The 19,341-nt window shown below is 38.6% G+C and overlaps 1 protein-coding gene across 1 annotated transcript in view; it reads right to left on the reverse strand.

The window, feature by feature from the left end:
- The window catches only part of LOC127632998 (phosphatidylinositol 4-phosphate 3-kinase C2 domain-containing subunit beta-like), a 67,554-nt gene that overhangs the window by 30,439 nt on the left and 17,774 nt on the right, over nucleotides 1–19,341 (reverse strand). Inside the window, exons 3-11 of the mRNA XM_052111853.1 lie at nucleotides 17,620–17,720; nucleotides 17,189–17,349; nucleotides 13,072–13,192; nucleotides 8,822–8,933; nucleotides 8,367–8,446; nucleotides 8,196–8,259; nucleotides 7,647–7,793; nucleotides 7,333–7,366; nucleotides 6,059–6,254 (exon numbers count right to left, since the gene is read on the reverse strand). Of these exons, the coding sequence (XP_051967813.1) occupies nucleotides 6,059–6,254; nucleotides 7,333–7,366; nucleotides 7,647–7,793; nucleotides 8,196–8,259; nucleotides 8,367–8,446; nucleotides 8,822–8,933; nucleotides 13,072–13,192; nucleotides 17,189–17,349; nucleotides 17,620–17,720 (1,016 nt within the window). The remainder of the gene's footprint in view (nucleotides 1–6,058; nucleotides 6,255–7,332; nucleotides 7,367–7,646; nucleotides 7,794–8,195; nucleotides 8,260–8,366; nucleotides 8,447–8,821; nucleotides 8,934–13,071; nucleotides 13,193–17,188; nucleotides 17,350–17,619; nucleotides 17,721–19,341) is intronic.

Below are 19,341 nucleotides of genomic sequence, written 5' to 3' on the forward strand. Positions count from 1 at the left end.
AATTTTAATTTTTGGGTGAACTATCCCTTTTGAGAAACTGCCCTTTCCCTAAAATGACATTTGTGCCTTTTTTGTAATGAGCAAGTTTTAATAGGAGTAAAGGAATCTGATCCTAGATCAGCCTTAAAGCAAAATTTTCATGATTGCCTCAAGCAGATGGTATTCAAGAGAGCTTCAGCCCTCCATCAACACTACACAGGTGCCTGGTGCCCAGCCTGACCTCCGCCTGGCCTCTAGTGTTCAAAGGTCAAGTGGAGTTCCCATACACGCTCCTTTGTAATGGCTCATTCCCCATTCAGAATCAGTTTCAGAGAGACAAAAAGCACTAGTCCAGGTCAAGTGGCAGGAGAGACCATTCCTGTAAACATTGGGGAGAACAGGGGACTATATTACTTCATCATTGAATGCCTGGGCGAGGTGTGATGAAATGTAGGGATGGCCAGCATCTGTCTCCATGCTGCTGGAAGCAATTGCTGCAGTTCAATTATATTGCTGGGGACTGGTGTAGAATTGGGGGCTCACACGTCCCCCCAATGCTGTGAAGGGGGAGATTTATATATATATATTAGTCATTGGAGATGTTAAAAGGCATCCATAGAAATGATCAGTTGTTTTCAGATGAGGAGGTAAGAATTCAAATTTTCGGAATGGGTACATTTTTCGTAAACATTAACCCAAATGGTTTTTCTGAATGTTTGCTATGATACAGTGCATAAATATTTAAGTGAATGCATTGACTTAGGGATGATGCAATTATACGGTTAATTTAACCATTAAGAATTTGGAATCCACGGTTAAAAATCATGAAATGCTTTATTTACACGTGGCAAAACTATTAGATATAACGTATAAATATATAATGTACAATATTTTTTCATAAGATTTTGTAAGCCTAAATGGAAAAACTCGTGACTGTGTGTGTACTGGAGCTGTTGCTATGGTTACGGACAATGGCCGCGTTGCGTGATTGTCGCAAACTGAATGTGAACTTTCAATTTCACATGAAACTGAAGCTTAAACACATTAATTCCAAAATATAACAGAGGAATTTGATCTACCAGACTCATATCCATCAAAAAAGCAACTTAAATTGGCTGTTTGGCAACATTTAAATGACTGACTGACGATGACGGATGTAAAAAAGAAGAAAGAAGTCATAGAAAGACACTAGTAATCCAAAAAAACTAGCAAGTTTAATATTTTTAGCTGTGGTGATGAGTTAAAGACGCCACTTTTTGTAATGTTTAAGCATGCTGACAGTGTGAATTGCATTGCGTGTAGTTACTATTAGCAAGTGAACTGAAAAGTTGAGTCTTAAATCGCCCTCATTATTTAAAGCATTGTTTCTGTACAAATTCACCACATTCAACAATAAATGTCAATTTTAGTCATGATCGGACTTTAAATGCTGTAAGCAATGTTCCCATTATTATGCATAGTCCACAGGTTCATTTGAAAGGTGTTGAGAGGACAGTATTTAGAGTCTGTCGCTGATTCTTTATGTTGGGGTGTCTGACAGATCTGAGTTGCTTTAATAAACTGATGAAGAAGAAAAACTGTTTAATGACATGAACTACATGTTGCGCACTTACAATATTCTATTATTACCTCTTTTTTCTGTGTGTGTATGTGTGAGTGTTTACCAGTTTTCTTATCATAGGGCTTCCCTTAGAGTCCACATAATCCCAAGAAATACATTCACTTAGACGTTTAGACAATTGTTATGTGATATGCATTTTTGGCATCAGTGCTGTTGCATAATAAGCAAATGTGCAAATAATTGTAAAACCTGTTAACCAAGATTTTTTTTCCTCAGACGGTAAACTAACCGTCAAAAACTCACACCGCAGCATCCTACATTGAATATGTTTTATTTATCTTGTCCACCAGATCCACATTTGGTCCCCCTCAATGTTCAAACCAAATCTACGCCATTGGCTATAGGTGTTGATGGAGAAAGGGAGAGAAAAGTGGGTATGCAATTCTCAAGTTCTGTCCAGCACAATGCTGAATAATCCTCAAAGGGATCAGCAATCTGGACAGATGGTGTACAGCTGCGATTAAGATGCCTCTACTTCCCATACTGTCAACGTTTGCTATTGTTTTATTTCCGAAGCTGTCACAATCTAAAAGTAATCTAAATTTTTAACATTTAGTTGTTACCCTATTGTTTTGAATATTGTTCTAGTTTCAGTTTTTTGGTTCATAGGACATGTAAAATAATAATCATAGAAAGCCCTCTCAAAAAACCTGTAATTCCAGATCGTCAATCTGTTTGCATTTGCAAAACAAACGAGAGAAGTTCGACACTGCAAATCCTTCATATTCACTTGCTTAAACCTCGGAGAGTGAAATGCTCCAAATTCCAATTTTTAGCCATATGGCACAATAAGTGAGCAATAGTGCAACAGTGCCTGCCCACTTTTTTAGCCATCTGGGTTTCAGAGGAATTATCCCCATTTATTTCTTCCATAGGGATTTCGTATAGCATTAATAAAATAGTTATAAGCCATGAACAAAACCAACCAGCTCTGAGGTGAATCACAACATCACAAACTATGATTTTAGTAAAATATATACACTCACCTAAAGGATTATTAGGAACACCATACTAATACTGTGTTTGACCCCCTTTCGCCTTCAGAACTGCCTTAATTCTACGTGGTATTGACTCAACAAGGTGCTGAAAGCATTCTTTAGAAATGTTGGCCCATATTGATAGGATAGCATCTTGCAGTTGATGGAGAATTGTGGGATGCACATCCAGGGCACGAAGCTCCCATTCCACCACATCCCAAAGATGCTCTATTGGGTTGAGATCTGGTGACTGTGGGGGCCATTTTAGTACAGTGAACTCATTGTCATGTTCAAGAAACCAATTTGAAATGATTCAAGCTTTGTGACATGGTGCATTATCCTGCTGGAAGTAGCCATCAGAGGATGGGTACATGGTGGCCATAAAGGGATGGACATGGTCAGAAACAATGCTCAGGTAGGCCGTGGCATTTAAACGATGCCCAGTTGGCACTAAGGGGCCTAAGGTGTGCCAAGAAAACATCCCCCACACCATTACACCACCACCACCAGCCTGCACAGTGGTAACAAGGCATGATGGATCCATGTTCTCATTCTGTTTATGCCAAATTCTGACTCTACCATCTGAATGTCTCAACAGAAATCGAGACTCATCAGACCAGGCAACATTTTTCCAGTCTTCAACTGTCCAATTTTGGTGAGCTCTTGCATATTGTAGCCTCTTTTTCCTATTTGTAGTGGAGATGAGTGGTACCCGGTGGGTTCTTCTGCTGTTGTAGCCCATCTGCCTCAAGGTTGTGCGTGTTGTGGCTTCACAAATGCTTTGCTGCATACCTCGGTTGTAACGAGTGGTTATTTCAGGCAAAGTTGCTCTTCTATCAGCTTGAATCAGTCGACCCATTCTCCTCTGACCTCTAGCATCAACAAGGCATTTTCGCCCACAGGACTGCCGCATACTGGATGTTTTTCCCTTTTCACACCATTCTTTGTAAACCCTAGAAATGGTTGTGCGTGAAAATCCCAGTAACTGAGCAGATTGTGAAATACTCAGACCGGCCCGTCTGGCACCAACAACCATGCCACGCTCAAAATTGCTTAAATCAACTTTCTTTATCATTCTGACATTCAGTTTGGAGTTCAGGAGATTGTCTTGACCAGGACCACACCCCTAAATGCATTGAAGCAACTGCCATGTGATTGGTTGATTAGATAATTGCATTAATGAGAAATTGAACAGGTGTTCCTAATAATCCTTTAGGTGAGTGTATATTTTTTTAAATAATCAGACAAAAGGTAGAAGGCTGTATACTTTCATGAGGGCCTGAGAATGATGCGATTGGATTAAAAACAATGGAAAAATATAAAACTATTGATTTAAAATAGTTGACTTTAAGTATAGAAACAATATATTTTCATTTAGTTGCACAACATTCAAACATTTACTAATATATACAGCAAGTAGTTTGAAAGTGTAGGGAGACAGACTGGATTGCTTAATACGCAGTACGTCATGAGAGTGGGCGGTTGTTGCTTATTTGCAGTGTTTTGTTTGCCTTGGTTCTCTGATTGGTGTCTCTATTCAGCATCATGGGTAGTGTAGATATACACTATTGTTATTAAAAACAATTTCTGAAAAAAGAAGTGAACACAGACCAATGGCTTCAACCGAAGCATTTACCATTTACCACCTTGGAGCTTATGGTATGTCTGTCTTTAGTGGTTTATAAGCAATCATAAAAAATGAATGGCTTTTTACTTCCAGAACCCAACTTTTGGGTTTTATATCACACATTTTAAAGGTGATGAGTGAATTTTTTTTCGATATTAAAATGATTTCCCCTGCCTCAGTTTAATATCCAAAGAGAACTACAGTTGAATTCAAAAGTTTACATACACCTTAGACAAATACATTTAAACTCAGATTTTCACAATTCCTGACATTTATCATAGAAAACATTCCCTGTCTTAGGTCAGTTAAGATCACTACTATATTTTCATCATATACTTTCATCACATTCCTAGTGGGTCAGAAGTTTACATACACTTTGTTAGTATTCGGTAGCATTCCCTTTAAATTGTTTAACTTGGGTCAAACATTTTGGGTAGCCTTCCACAAGCTTCTCTCAATAAGTTGCTGAAATTTTGGCCAATTCCTCCAGACAGAACTGGTGTAACAAATTTTAAATCGGATTGAGGTCAGGGCTTTATGATGGCCACTCCAATACCTTGACTTTGCTGTCCTTAAGCCATTTTGCCATAACTGGAGGTATGCTTGGGATCATTGTCCATTTGGAAGGCCCAATTGTGACCGAGATTTAACTTCCTGGATTATGTCTTGAGATGTTGCTTCAATATATCCACATAATTTTCCTTTCTCATGATGCCATCTATTTTGTGAAGTGCACCAGTTCCTCCTGCAGCAAAGCACCCCCACAACATGACACTGCCACCCCCATGCTTCACGGTTGGGATGGTTTTCTTCAGCTTGCATGCCTCACCCTTTTTCCTAGAAACATTACTATGGTCATAATGGGCAAACAGTTACTTTTTTGTTTCATCAGACCAGAGGACATTTTTCCAAAATGTAAGATCTTGGTTCCCATGTGCACTTGCAAACTGTAGTCTGGCTTTTTTATGGCAGTTTTGGAGCAGTGGCTACTTCCTTGCTGAGCAGCCTTTCAGGTTATGTCAATATAGGTCTAAATTTACTGTAGATATAGATACGTGTCTACCTGTTTCCTTCAGCATCTTCACAAGGTCCTTTGCTGTTGTTCTGGGATTCATTTTCACTTTTCGCACCAAACTATGCTCATCTCTAGGAGACAGAAGGTGTCTCCTTCCAGAGCGGTATGATGGCTGTGTTGTCCCATGGTGTTTATACTTGTATACTATTGTTTGTACAGATGAATGTGGTACCTTCAGGTGTTTGAAAATTGCTCCCAAGGATGAACAAGTCTTGTGGAGGTCCAGCATGATGTCAAGCAAAGAGACACAGAGTTTGAAGGTAGGCCTTAAAATACGTCCACAGGTACACCTCCAATTGACTCCAATTAGCCTATCACATGCTAAATTAGGCTTGACATCATTTTCTGGAATTTTCCAAGCTGTTTAAAGGCACAGTTAACTTAGTGTTTGTAAACTTCTGACCAATTGGAATTGTGATTGTGTAAAAGTGACAATCTGTCTGTAAACAATTGTTTGAAAAATTACTCATGTCATGCAAAAGTAGATGTCCTAAAAGACTTACCAAAATCTGTAGTTTGCTAATATGAAATCTGTGGAGTGGTTAAAAAATTCATTTTAATGACTTCAACTAAAGTGTATGTAAACTTCTGTCTTCAACTGTAAAACTAAATCATTGTAGGTTGATTTTCTCGAAAAGTGTACTGCAGCTTTATGATGCCATCAAAACATTGCTCTGTTTGTTTGAGCATCCGAAACAGCCCGACCAACGGCATGAGGGTGGGACTATCAGCATTTTCTCCTCAAACTTACAAAGCTAAATTGATGAAGACATCATTACCTGGCAGCCCATGTGATGGGGATGCGATGAGCCGCGTACACGCTAAAGGAAAGGATGTTGGTGAACATTCCAGCTTCCTGTATGGGGGCTGTGGCTCTGCTGCTGTGTGGCATGGTGTGAAAATTAGCATTGAATGTGCTACAATACAGCTCCACAAGATCCAAGATGGCTGCAGTCAACTTCTCAACTATTTTCGCTGCCAAGAAAAAAATAAGTTATATTAAGGACCATAGTTCCCAGAGTCTGTGCTGTACATATACTGATGCAAAGAATATCAATAATTATAACATGGCTCAGATGATCAATCCATTTTTTTATTCTGTGGTCAAATATTTTTATAGACCATTTCAAGGACTGTTCGTGGGTTTAAAGGAAGAGATGTCTTTGTCCCTTGAACATTTCCAGCTAGGTGTCAAAACAACAGTGGGATGAGCTATAATTCATAGTTACTTTAACGCAATACGAATGTAATAGAATGTCTTTATTAAAATGTGGATCATGTTGTGATCCAAATGGTGGCTGGACACTCCCTGGATACCAAAAGGAAATTTAAGTGTTTAGATTGGTGAAAGAACAACCACAAATGGAAGCATGAAACCCTGCTATGAACAGAGACAGCTGGATATGTGCAGTACTAACAACTGTAGCACATACTTTATCTCTGGTAGGTGAATTACATTTTTGCCAACTAATATCTGGAGTACTGCCAAGATCTCAGAGTAGATGGAGTAGAAAAAAGAGACACTAAAGGAGGGAATAATTATGAGCATCTAAACAACGACACACTTTCATTGTCTTTCTTGCGTAGATGCTCAGTATTAACAACAAGTCTATTAACAACATTTGACGTTCTTTGATAAACTTGTGCATGTTATGCCCATAGAACGGGTCATGTGAACATTTCAGTAATTAGGTCTCAAGATTAAAGTTTAAAGTAATAAGCTTGGCATTGATAACACCACTTTCCATTATTCATATAACTTAATGAATATAAAAGCTGATGAGATTTTAAAGCTGTTAAAGGGCTTATTCCATTGTTGCTATCAGAGCCTTAAAACCAAATGATCCTTTAATTCTTTGTGTTTGATGGAGTAGCAATTCACTTAAAATGTAAATTGGGATGGTTACACAAGGTTGCACATCCCTCCTATTTATCCCTATCTGAGATCATAGACTTTCGTAATGCGGTTTAATACATAAACACACTTGCTTCTCATCCTCACATCCTTACAGCCTGATACCCCGGGAAAATACGTATTCAGACATTACCATACCTTTATTTTCTTTCTTTGTCAAGACACTGACATCCTATGAAGGCAAATAGAAACAAAAACACATAAGCATACCATAAAGAGAGCCAAACAAAGTGTCAGTTCTGCAGTGTGGTGGAAATCTCACACAAACCAAAAATACAAGCATGCACAAAAATGTCCAACCATTTGAGGAACTAGAAACAGCAGCAAGAACTGCACGCCTACAGCAATGTGTGTGTGTTCACTTTAGAGCAGCTTACTGAAATGCACTGATATAGAGTGTGCTTATTGGGTTTCTAAAACATTTCTTGATCCCCCTATGTGTTTGTTCCCACCTTCTGCACTTTAGGCTGTAGTCTGCAGGGGCACACTGGCAGCTGGTTAAGGGCAGCAGTGATGTCAGGTGTTTCAACAGCTGCTAGAGAGCTGCACAGGGCCTTCACTGACTGCACTAACCGCTCCACATGCAACAGCAACTCCACCTGCAAGAGACCGCAAATGAGAAAATAGTTTGAGGGGAAGGCAAGAAAGTCGTTTTAAATACCCTACATGACATTTCTGTCTGATGTCAACATGAAACACAGTCTGCAACCCGTTTCATATCAACATGTCATATTACAGAATGAACATGAGACAATGAACAATGAACATTGAGGAATCGATTGAGGATTGTGAAAAGTGGTCTATATGACAGGTGATTGGAGAGGGGTTAAAAAAGTAAGTGGCATTTGAAATAACATTCACTATATTTGCAATGACCAATATGGCATATAAATATGCACAATAAGACCAGGAACATGCATTCATTTTGATTTAATGTTGACGTTAACATACTTTTATCAAAATGATAACTATTTGGAGACAACCAGTGCGTGTAAATTTACCTCCGATAAAAGGAAGGACTCTGCCTCATTATGAAAGGTGTCCAGGAGTAAAGTCAATGCCTCCCTGTGACAAACAAATGGTTAGGAGTTAGATCTCTCAGACAGTGTAGACGTTAAAACCAAACCAACATCATAATCTGAACCTCCTGAACCTCTTTCCATCACTCTCACCTAGTCACAGTCTGTTTGATTGGCCTCTCTTGCAAAAGAATGCAGTGGTTCATGGAGGATGGAGTCTCATCATCCTCCATCTGTTATCAACACAACAAAATCCATTAAAAGATGCAAGCATCCAAGAACTCAAACAATGTAAGTGTCTAGGTGCAACATCTAGGAGTCAGACACCAGACATATTATATTATTTTACTCTACACTCCCAGTAGAAATGAAAGGAATGTTACATTTTGACATTTCTAAATGAGCCTGAGTGATGTCGGACATGTCTGGGGCATTTTGACATAGGGTTCAAGGCAAGAAATCAATAGCACACAATCAAACCTGTGACTCAAAGTTTCATAAAGACTTTGCAGATTCAAATACGTATTCGATGCAGGTCAGCTGGTTTCAAATGTTTAAACAAGACAAAAACATATTGTTGTATCATTTGCTGTGAACTTCCATCTTACCGTTCTAATGAGCTCCATGTTGACGGAACTCCTTTTGGTTAGAACGAGTCGAATGTCCCAGTCGAACTTCAAACACTGCTGGATGTACTCGAAGCTTGCCAGAGCCTGATTGCTTTACAAAAAGAGCAGAGGCAAAAAAACATTAGATTGCTTTTATCTACTGGTACATAAATGCAGACTTTTAGAGACTGTCAGGATGACGGTAACTGAAACTAATTGTTTTAAAAGTTTAAAGGGCCTTAAAAAGGCAAAAATAAATTCTATAATATCATCCATACAGGTTTTAGTACACAAAATGGCTTTTACACTACACCTGGGTTAATGTCTTTTTTAACTCTGGGTTATAAAGCCCTGCTCTAGAACAGGTTGCAACTGAAAGAGTTGTTTAAAAACAGGCAATCAATCAGAAACTAAACATTATGTGCACTTTTCATGCACTTTATATAAAAGGTTCCCCCACCTTTTGACCAATGCATTTCCATGATTTTTCCACAAACTTTACAGAAGGATTAAAAAAAATATATATATGAAATAAATTAAAGAGACAGCACTAGCAATGAACAACTTCTTGCAAATGAAATAATGCAGAGCATAACTTTTATATTCACTACAGAAATTGCAAAGCCTTTTTGGGATTTACAGAATCTCCATGACTTTTCCTGACCTGGAAATCCTTATTTTAAAATTCCCAGATATTTCCAAAACCCTGTGACAGAAACTACATAGTCATGAGCTATATATTAGCATATCTGCTTTAGTGTTATCATAAGAGGTAGACCAATATATCGGTTTTACAGATTAAACGATCCAGGTAGTTGCTTTCGAATTATCGGAATCTATGCCGATAGTTTTTTTTTTTCCACTTCAATGTGAATTTAAGATAAATCAAGCATTCTAAATTGAAGCGAGGGCACGAAAAGAAAAATGTGACCATGAAATAATGTCCTGTCAGCTCATACATTGCATCTCCAACTTCATAGCTTGTGAATAATAATGCAAAAACCTTATCTGGTGAATATATAGGCTATAAAAAGCTTAATTTGGTAAATACTTAAATATAGAGCATTGTAACATTCTATAAATCTATGTTAAATCAATTGGCAGATTAATCAGATATCAGCACCTTAGATATCGGTATCGCAAAATCCACTATCGGTCGACCTATAGTTAGCATATGAAGGCAACATGTTGAACAGTGAGAGCAAATGTGTTAACTGGAGTCATGTATGTGTCCAATCAATGGACAAACCTTGTAAATAAGCAAGTAGGAACATTAACCCAGGGTTTACAAATGTACAATCTCGAAACCTACCCAGGACTAATTACTAATCCAAAGTAAAGTGTTAACATTGCGTTACATGTAACATAACCTAGGAAAATATTATAAATAAATGAATGACAAGATAAGCAAAGGAAAACAATGAAGGAAACAACGAAAAAGAACTATAAGTGTAACAACATCTAACAGAAACTGAGATTAGAATGAGCTTTGTACAACACAACATGATTTATGCTGTACCACTGGCATTATGGATTATTGTTTCATTGTAGCAGCAGCCTCTATGATTCAAGCAGTTCAGTGTTCATTAACTGATGCATTTTACTTGTGTGGAAACAGTCACACACACACACACACACACACACACACACACACACACACACACACACACACACACACACACACACACACACACACACACGCACACACAACGCACACAACGCACACACAACGCACACTTTCACAGCCCTGCACAAGAACACAGTTATCAGGAAAGGACAGACTTCCTACCACACAGCTGCACCCACAGCAAAAACAACCAGCTGTTAAACAGTGTTATTATCTTAAAAACAATTATGACACCCAAACTAACTTAAAATTAAATGGCCATGAATTAGTTTGTTTTAGATACATCATATATTATAAGATTTGAAACCTTTTCAACCCACATTTGTAAAACATTAAAATGGCCCTAGATGGCCCTGCAAAATTGTGGATTACTAAAAATAATATCAGTTAACGCAATAGCCTTGGCAGCCCTAAAATCCTACAATTCAGATAAAATGAATTGTACTTAAAAGCTAAACTGAAACTAGAAATTAGTGAAAATATTAAAGCTAAACTATACCACTAAGTAGTCCACTGTCATAAACCACCTGCATGCAAATACATTTTCGTTTGAAAACGCACTGATTTCGCTTCATTTTCTCCTTTTATCCACACTTGAACAGCATTTTCCTCCACCAAAAAAGGAGCATTTCGAAAATGCTCTCCATTATCGCATACTCTGGAAAACTGTAGTAGTTTTCAAACAAAATGCATTAGTGTGTACATGGCTAAAACTGGCTAAAACATGGTCAAAACTGCTAAAACACTAAACTAAATTAAATTGACTAATTAAAAATGTAGAAATGAAAACAAAATGACAAACTAACTCTGATGTAAATCACACACGCACTCAACGGAGCAACAAGCAAAGCTGCCATATACGTACATCCAAACATCTCAGTTGGTTTTGTCCTTTAACAGAAGCCTACAACTGAAGCTAAAAAACGAAATGTCAAGTGGTCTTTGAGAAAACTAGAAAACAGTATAATAAATGTATGAGTGATCAGTTGTTCATGTCGCCTCAAAATGGTGGTCTTGTTATGGGGAAACCCAATGTGGTTAAAGCCATCCACAGACATAAGTACGGCTTATTTTATTCAACCACAATTGAAGGCCTTATGTTTCATGACGAGAACATATTCAGACCACAAACCGCAAATATTCGGCTAAATTAATTTCTTTGGAATCACCCCGTTTTCGCCCACAAAGCAGCTCAAACGGCCCTTGCAGTGCAAGTGCTTGTAACCTGTTCATTACCCTATTCGTTGGGAACAATTTAACAACACACTGCACACTGTCAAGCAGCAGGGAACAGTTCTGTGCGGTGTTAAATGGTAAATGGTCTGCACTTATATACCGCTTCTTCTAACCTCAGAGGTTATCGAAGCGCTTTACACTGCATCCCAATCACCCATTCACACACACACTCATACACCAATGTGTTGCTTTGGGGAGAGATTCTGTCTGATGCAGGTGTCCTAAAAAGTAGTTTATGTATTTATGAGAAAAGGCCCGGATTATGAACCATGGACAGACATGAAGATCAAGCAAATTGTGTTTCTGTATGAAGACTGTGGGAAAAGGTTAATTTAGGAATAATCAACAGCTTATTTGTAGCAAACTTGCAGTTAGTTTGTGGCAATTTTCTAGCAATGTTTGACAGACGTTTACCAGAATGCTACATATATGTGTGGAAAATCCTGAAAATGTAAGAACTGTCTTAAAACTCAGACTAAGTGCAATTTTCCAAGCTAGCCCTCAGCCAGCTTCAGGCTGCCAACTGATTCCTCAATAAGACCACCTTAAAACATTTCTGCACAATCCACCCAGTCAACTGTTGCCATCTAACAAGCATTTGCTCTTGTCCAAGTCTAGAGAAGACCTGGGACTTAAACATTTGGAATATTACAGAAATAATAATAAAACAATAGTAAAATGTGTTGCTAGGGCACTTAGTAATATCAGTGACAAGATACCCAGAGAGCATATAAATAAAATTAAAATTTATAGTTGACTTAGGACAGTATTTGCATTGATTTTAAGGCAAAAACCTTTCTCAAATATTTCGTCGCCCAATTTTACGCTTCAGACTTGACTTTATATGGTATGCTGGAACCCGCTTTGGTGGCTAGATGAGTGATTCGCACTAAACCTGTGAAGAACAAGCCCTGGTCATATTTAACTCAAAATTAAACCATAAAATCGATGGCCAGAGCACAGATTAAGATGGTTTAGCCAAGTTGGTTAGACTGGTCTGTTTTGATGGTTTAGTGGAGTTTTTGGGCACTTGTTAGATGGTCAGTCTGGAAATCCAGCTAAACAGAAGTTAGACCAGCTAAACCCAGCAAGCCACCTTAGGGTCGTTTAAGCTCTTTTTTCAGCACAGAATCCAGATGTTATTTAATTATTCATGAGGTAACCAACTCAGTTCATTCACTTCTCTCATCATGTTTGAAAGCAGCAAATCAAGTGCTAGGAGGAAGACATAGCAAGTCATGAGTCAGCCCTTCCATAATAATTCCCTCATCAAAATATGGACCGCAAAGGCCTACTCTCCAATCAACCACAGATATCAGAAGCACACCACAAAGTAGCAGTCAGTGATCTTCAGTCAGATCTCCTTTGGGGAATCCTCAATTCTTACTTTTTGAGGAACTCTGCATGACCGCAGATTTTCAGCAGGTAATCGTCCACATCAATCATATCCAAGTCATCGTGGGCATAGCAGAGAGTCTGATAGATCAGCAGGTCTATGGTGGAGGATCCTGTGGGAAGAGAACATTACATTTCTATTAAATTATAATTATTTTTTTACAACATTCAATTCCTAGTAAATGGGCACGCATAGTGAGAAATCAATAAAACAATAAAATAACTATCAAATGGAGTTGGGGAGGGACTAACTAACCGTAGCAATGTGACAGCAGTAGCGGTTTTCACAACAGTGTTCCAGAGTTATTTTTTTAACAAGTAGCATGACAAAACTATACCTATCTAGCTATTTTTGTCACATTTACAGGTGAGTGAATTGGTTCATTAGAGTAATTCAACTAAGTGAACACATATTTTTTTTTTAAATCACAGATTCTTTTGAATCACAGCACTGTGTGACATTTACACCTTTTTTTAATCAAAATATCTACGGTAGTTACAGTGCATTCAGAAAGTATTCAGACCCCTTCATTTATTTATTTTATCACATTTTGTTATGCTGCAGCCTTATGCTAAAATGCTTTTTAAAAAATCCATACTGACAAAGCAAAAAACAGATTTATAAAAAACTTTGTAAATTTATTAAAAAGAAAAAAATGAAATATGACATTAACAATTTTTCAGACCCTTTGCTATGACACATGAAATGTAGCTCACGTGCATCCCATTTCTCTGGATCATCTTTGATATGTTTCTACACTTAGATTGGAATCCATATGTGGAAGATTCAATGGATTGGACATGATTTGGAAAGGCACACACCAGTCTATATAAGGTCTCATAGCTGAAAATGCATATCAGAGCAAAACCAACACTGCAACACCATCACTGCAACACCATCACTGCAACACCATCACTGCAACACTTCACCGATCTGGCCTTTATGGCAGAGTGGCCAGACAGAAGCCTCTCCTCAGTGCAAGACACATGAAAGCCCGCTTGGAATTAAAGGACTCTCAGACTGTGAGAAAAAAGATTCTCTGGTCCGATGAAATGAAGATTGAACTGTTTGGCCTCAATTCCAAGCGTCTTGTCTGGAGAAACCCTGTACAATACCATCCCAACGGTGAAGCATGGTAGTGGTAGCATCGTGCTGTGGGGGTGTTTTTCAGCGTTTTCAGCGTTTTTCAACTTGTCAGGGTTGAAGGAAAGCTAAATGCAGCAAAACACATAGATATCCTTAATGAAAACCTGGTCCAGAGCACTCAGGACCTCAGACCTTCACCTTCCAACAGGATAATGACTAAGCATACATCCAAGACAACACAAGAGAGTGGCTTAGGGACAACTCTGTGAATGTCCTTGAGTGGCCAGCCAGAGCCCGAACTTCAATCCAATCAAACATCTCTGGAGAGACCTGAAAATGGCTGTCCACCGATAGTCCCCATCCAACCTGACAGAGCTTCCACAAATCCAGGTGTGCAAAGCTTGTCGCATTATACCCAAAAATAATAAGTAATTTCTTAATAATTTTATCACTAAGAAAACAAGGGAAGAGTCAAAATAAACAAATGCTTTCAATAAATCATAACATGTATTGAACCAGAAAAATTCCTTTAAATTTGCAGTGCCAACTACAAGTAAGCCCTTTTTTTCCCCAATTTGGAATGCCCAATTCCCAATGTGCTCATGATGGCATAGTGACTCGCCTCTATCCAGGTGGCTGAGGATGAATCTCAGTTGCCTCTGTGTCTGAGACTTTCAACCCATCTTATCACATGGCTTGTTGAGCACGTTACCGCGGAGACATAGTGCATTTGGAGGGTTCACGCTATTCTCCGCGCCATCCACACACAACTCAACACGTGCCCCACCGAGAGCGAACCACATTATAGCGACCTCGAGGAGATTATCCCATGTGACCCTACCCTCCCTAGCAACCGGGCTAATTTGGTTGCTTGGGAGACTTGGCTGGAATCACTCAGCACGCCCTGGATTCGAACTCGCGACTCCAGGGGTGGTAGTCAGCGTCTTTACCCAGGCCCCTTATGAGAAGGCCCTTGTTAATTTCCCCATGCAAACAGAATGGCTCTGTGGTGCTAGGGCTATATCGCAGGGCTATCCGTTTATCTGACCAATGAAAGATGGGTGCATGTTTGGGATAATTGTTTGAAAACTTCTATTCGGTGCTGCAAAATGACACTCTACCTTCAAACGTACTCAATCCACAGGTTCAAACAAGTGTGCGAAAGAAAACAAAGTTTTGTTATAGGATACAAAACAACAATAAACTATTTTGAGTTGACCAGCATCATTTTCACCCACATTTTGCAGATTTCACAGTAGCTCATTGTTTAGGAAAAGATCCATGAGTAAGAATGGCACTCTAGCCCACCACATTCATCATACAGTAGAATGTTGCCATGACAAAGGGCATCTGTTAGGCAAATCAAGCCAAAGGATGAAAAACAAGTGCAGTGAATAAGTGAGAGTGAAAACATGCTCACTACATATTTCTCGGGCCCCTCTCTAATCTCCCTGCAAGAGGCCATATCTGTGTGTGTGTGTGTGTGTGTGTGTGTGTGTGTGTGTGTGTGTGTGTGTGTGTGTGTGTATGTGGGAGCTTGTGAGTGTTCTTCCCAGGCAAGTGAATGAAAAGCTGGCTCTTTTAATTGAGTACACAAAACAGATGGCTGGCAGTACGCCCATTCAATGTAATGTTATTAAGAGAATTCAAGAGCCAGAGCCTCTCCAATTTTTCCAATGAGATGCACTAGGCCTATCCAAAAGTTCCAGGGTACGGTGCAAAATAGCCATGGTGTCCACACAGCTCCACAAATAAGACTGAGCTGATGCAGAATATTAAAATATTTAGGATCTTAAAGAAATAGTTTACCATAAAATGAAAGGGCTGGGATCATTTATTCACCCTCATGTCGTTCCAAATCTATATGCTCTTATTTATGCCATATGCTTTCAAACAACAACAGTTCACAGTGACCACGTACAGTACTGTGCAAAAGACTTAGGCACATTAGATGTTTCACAAAAACATTTGTATAAAGATGGTTATTTTATACCTTCTGATTTAGTGTCAACAGGAAATGCTAATTTTAGATTTCCAAACTAGTTTGCAAATAGAATTGAAGTAGAACAAGGAGTCCTGCAACAGATGGAATGGCCCCCACAGAGTCCGCATCACAACATTGTTGAGTCAGTCTGGGATTACATGAAGAGACCGAAGGAATTACAGGCATAGTTCACCCAAAGATTTTAATTCTCTCATAATTTACTCACCCTCATGATATCCCAGGTGTGTATGACTTTCTTCACTTTTGGTGATCTCAAATGTTTTTGTGAAACATCTAATGTGCCTAAGACTTTTGCTCAGTACTTTACATGGTCACTGTGAATTGTGTTGTATGAAAGCATATGGCATAAATAACAGCATATATGTTTGGAACTACTTGACTGTGATTTTTGGAGCTTCAGAAGTCTGATCACCATTGACTTGCATTTTAAGGACCTACTGAGCCAAGATACTTTTCTATTTTTCTTCAAATGTGTTCTACTGAAGAGAGGCATACACTCCTGATGAGAGAATTTTCATTTTTGGGTGCACTATCTCTTTAAGATGCATTCTAGAACTGTGGCAAAGTTTTCCAAGATGTTTGGAACATCCTTTCTCAACAACCTTGAAAAACTGTGTCCAGGTGTGCCTGGGGAATTGGTGCTATTTTAAAAAGGCACATGATGCTCACACCAAATGTTGATTTAAAAAAATCACCATAAAAGTTGCCCATTTGACTACTGATATTTATTCCAAATCTTCAGAAGCCATTTGATAATTTTGTATAAAGAACAGACCAAAATTATGTCACTATGCACTAATAACCTTCCCCTCTGCTGAGCTTGACAGCCATAGTCATTATAAACTGTCATTGTATTACTGCACACAGGTTCGGAGAGACATGAGTGTGAGTATATAATAACAGAATCTTTATTTTTGGGTGAATTATTTCTTCAAGTCTACTCATTTTATATTGTATAATCTACACACTAGATTGGATTCACTCTATTGTGAGAATTGAATGCATTTCAGCTCTTACCATCACAAGAAAAAGTGAGCGGCTCTCTGAAGTGGTCGCTGTAAACGGTGACCTTGATGCTGACCCCTAGTCCTTGCTGAAGTTCCTCCAGTGCAACACATGGGCTCCACACAAAGCCTGCATTTTTCGAGCAATCATTGTATGGGCATGCCGATCGCAGCCTGATGAAAACACGAAATGATTTAAATAAACAAGAATGAACAGGCCTAATAAAAACGTAATGTGTTCAACTGAAACAAAAACAAATATCAGCTATATAATTGAAATGCAACTGAAAGCACTGCTGATAATTGTTTTATTTTAATTTTATTTGGGGGAGGTGAGGGTGTAATCCATTATTCATTTTTTGAAACTTTATTATACTATTTAAGCTTGAGACTTCAGAACTAGATATGAAAGAAGTTGGTGAGAAAAACAAAGCAGTAACTCACAAGTCAAGAACATGACAAAAGGCAGCCACCTCCTCATCCCTCTCTTCAGATACCTGAAACAGCTCATAGCCAAAGCCATTAGGCTTGGACCCCAGAGACACCTTAAAAGTAAAAAGGATTACTTTAAGTCATAAATAATAATACAAAATCAACATGGAATGAAACCCAAAATCTAAGTTTTATGGCTTCTTGTCTATTATAGTAGCTTTGAGGCAACATTTACTAGGTGTACTCCTAAATATTGACAAACTCCCTCGGAATTGCTCACCAAATCTTGCAGTTACAATTGGGTCCACTTGGGGGCGCAGTGGATGTTTATCGTCGAGGTGTTGGATGAAAGAATGAGAAATTATGCCATCTAAGCTCAATTGTAAAGCTAAGTGTGGCAATAATAGTCTATTGGTATTTGGTTCTTTTTGGACTCATGCAAACCAATGGACGAAGATCTGCTTTTAGGGTGGACAGAAAATGCAGTACGAGAAACTCTGAAGCTTATCAGACTATTGTGTGTGTAAAAAGCCAACTTTCACTTCTTGATTTTTGGAAAATAACAAATGAAACTATAATGTACATTTCCTGAAGAAAATGTGAGTGGTGCTTGCAGTGGCAAAACTCGCCACTCGGTTGCTAGAGTGTGGTACATGATTGCATACGAGCCAACAAACATGTCTGTACGATGTTCTGGTGCTGAGATATGGCTTATTCATGCATTTGTACGGTTACTAGGGTAATCTATATGGTTGCTATGGTGTGCTTAAACAGTTTATGGGATGATATTTAAAGAAGAGTTGACAGTCTGAGTCTAAAAAAGCCAAACTCCATGTTTCTACTATTTGCTGGAGCTGAAATATGGCTTGTAAATGTTATAGTTGCCCAAGTTGTTGCTAGGGCAATAGTTAGAAGTACTATGAAGTTATAATGTCACTACTTATTAGCTACTTGATAGGCCATGTCAAAAGAGTCCCATGTTAAGTCTATGGGACTTTTTTTGGCTGAGCCAACAACCATGTCTGTACGATATTGTGGGGCTGAAATATGGCTTCTATATGTTGCAATATGGTTTCAAGGTGGCTCTAAACGGTTGCTATGTTGTTTTGAGTGAACACTAATATATACTGTATATATATATATATATATATATATATATATATATATATATATACACAGTCAGGTCCATAAATATTTGGACATCAACACAATTCTAATCTTTTTGGCTCTATACACCACCAACAGTTTGTATATGTGCCTCCCACTTTTTAAGGGACCAAAAGTAATGGGACAATTGGCTGCTCAGCTGTTCCATGGCCAGGTGTGTGTTATTCCCTCATTATCCCATTTACAAAGAGCAGATAAAAGGTCCAGAGTTCATTTCAAGTGTGCTATTTGCATTTGGAATCTGTTGCTGTCAACTCTCAATATGAGATCCAAAGAGCTGTCACAATCAGTGAAGCAAGCCATCATTAGGCTGACAATTCAAAACAAACCCATCAGAGAGATAGCAAAAACATTAGGTGTGGCCAAATCAACTGTTTGGAACATTCTTAAAAAGAAAAAACGCACTGGTGAGCTCAGCAACACCAAAAGACCCGGAAGACCACGGAAAACAACTGTGGTGGATGACCGAAGAATTCTTTCCCTGGTGAAGAAAACACCCTTCACAACAGTTGGCCAGATCAAGAACACTCTCCAGGAGGTAGGTGTATGTGTGTCAAAGTCAACAAT

This window comes from Xyrauchen texanus, chromosome 39, assembly GCF_025860055.1.
Source record: "Xyrauchen texanus isolate HMW12.3.18 chromosome 39, RBS_HiC_50CHRs, whole genome shotgun sequence".
NCBI classification, from domain to species: Eukaryota; Metazoa; Chordata; class Actinopteri; order Cypriniformes; family Catostomidae; genus Xyrauchen; species Xyrauchen texanus.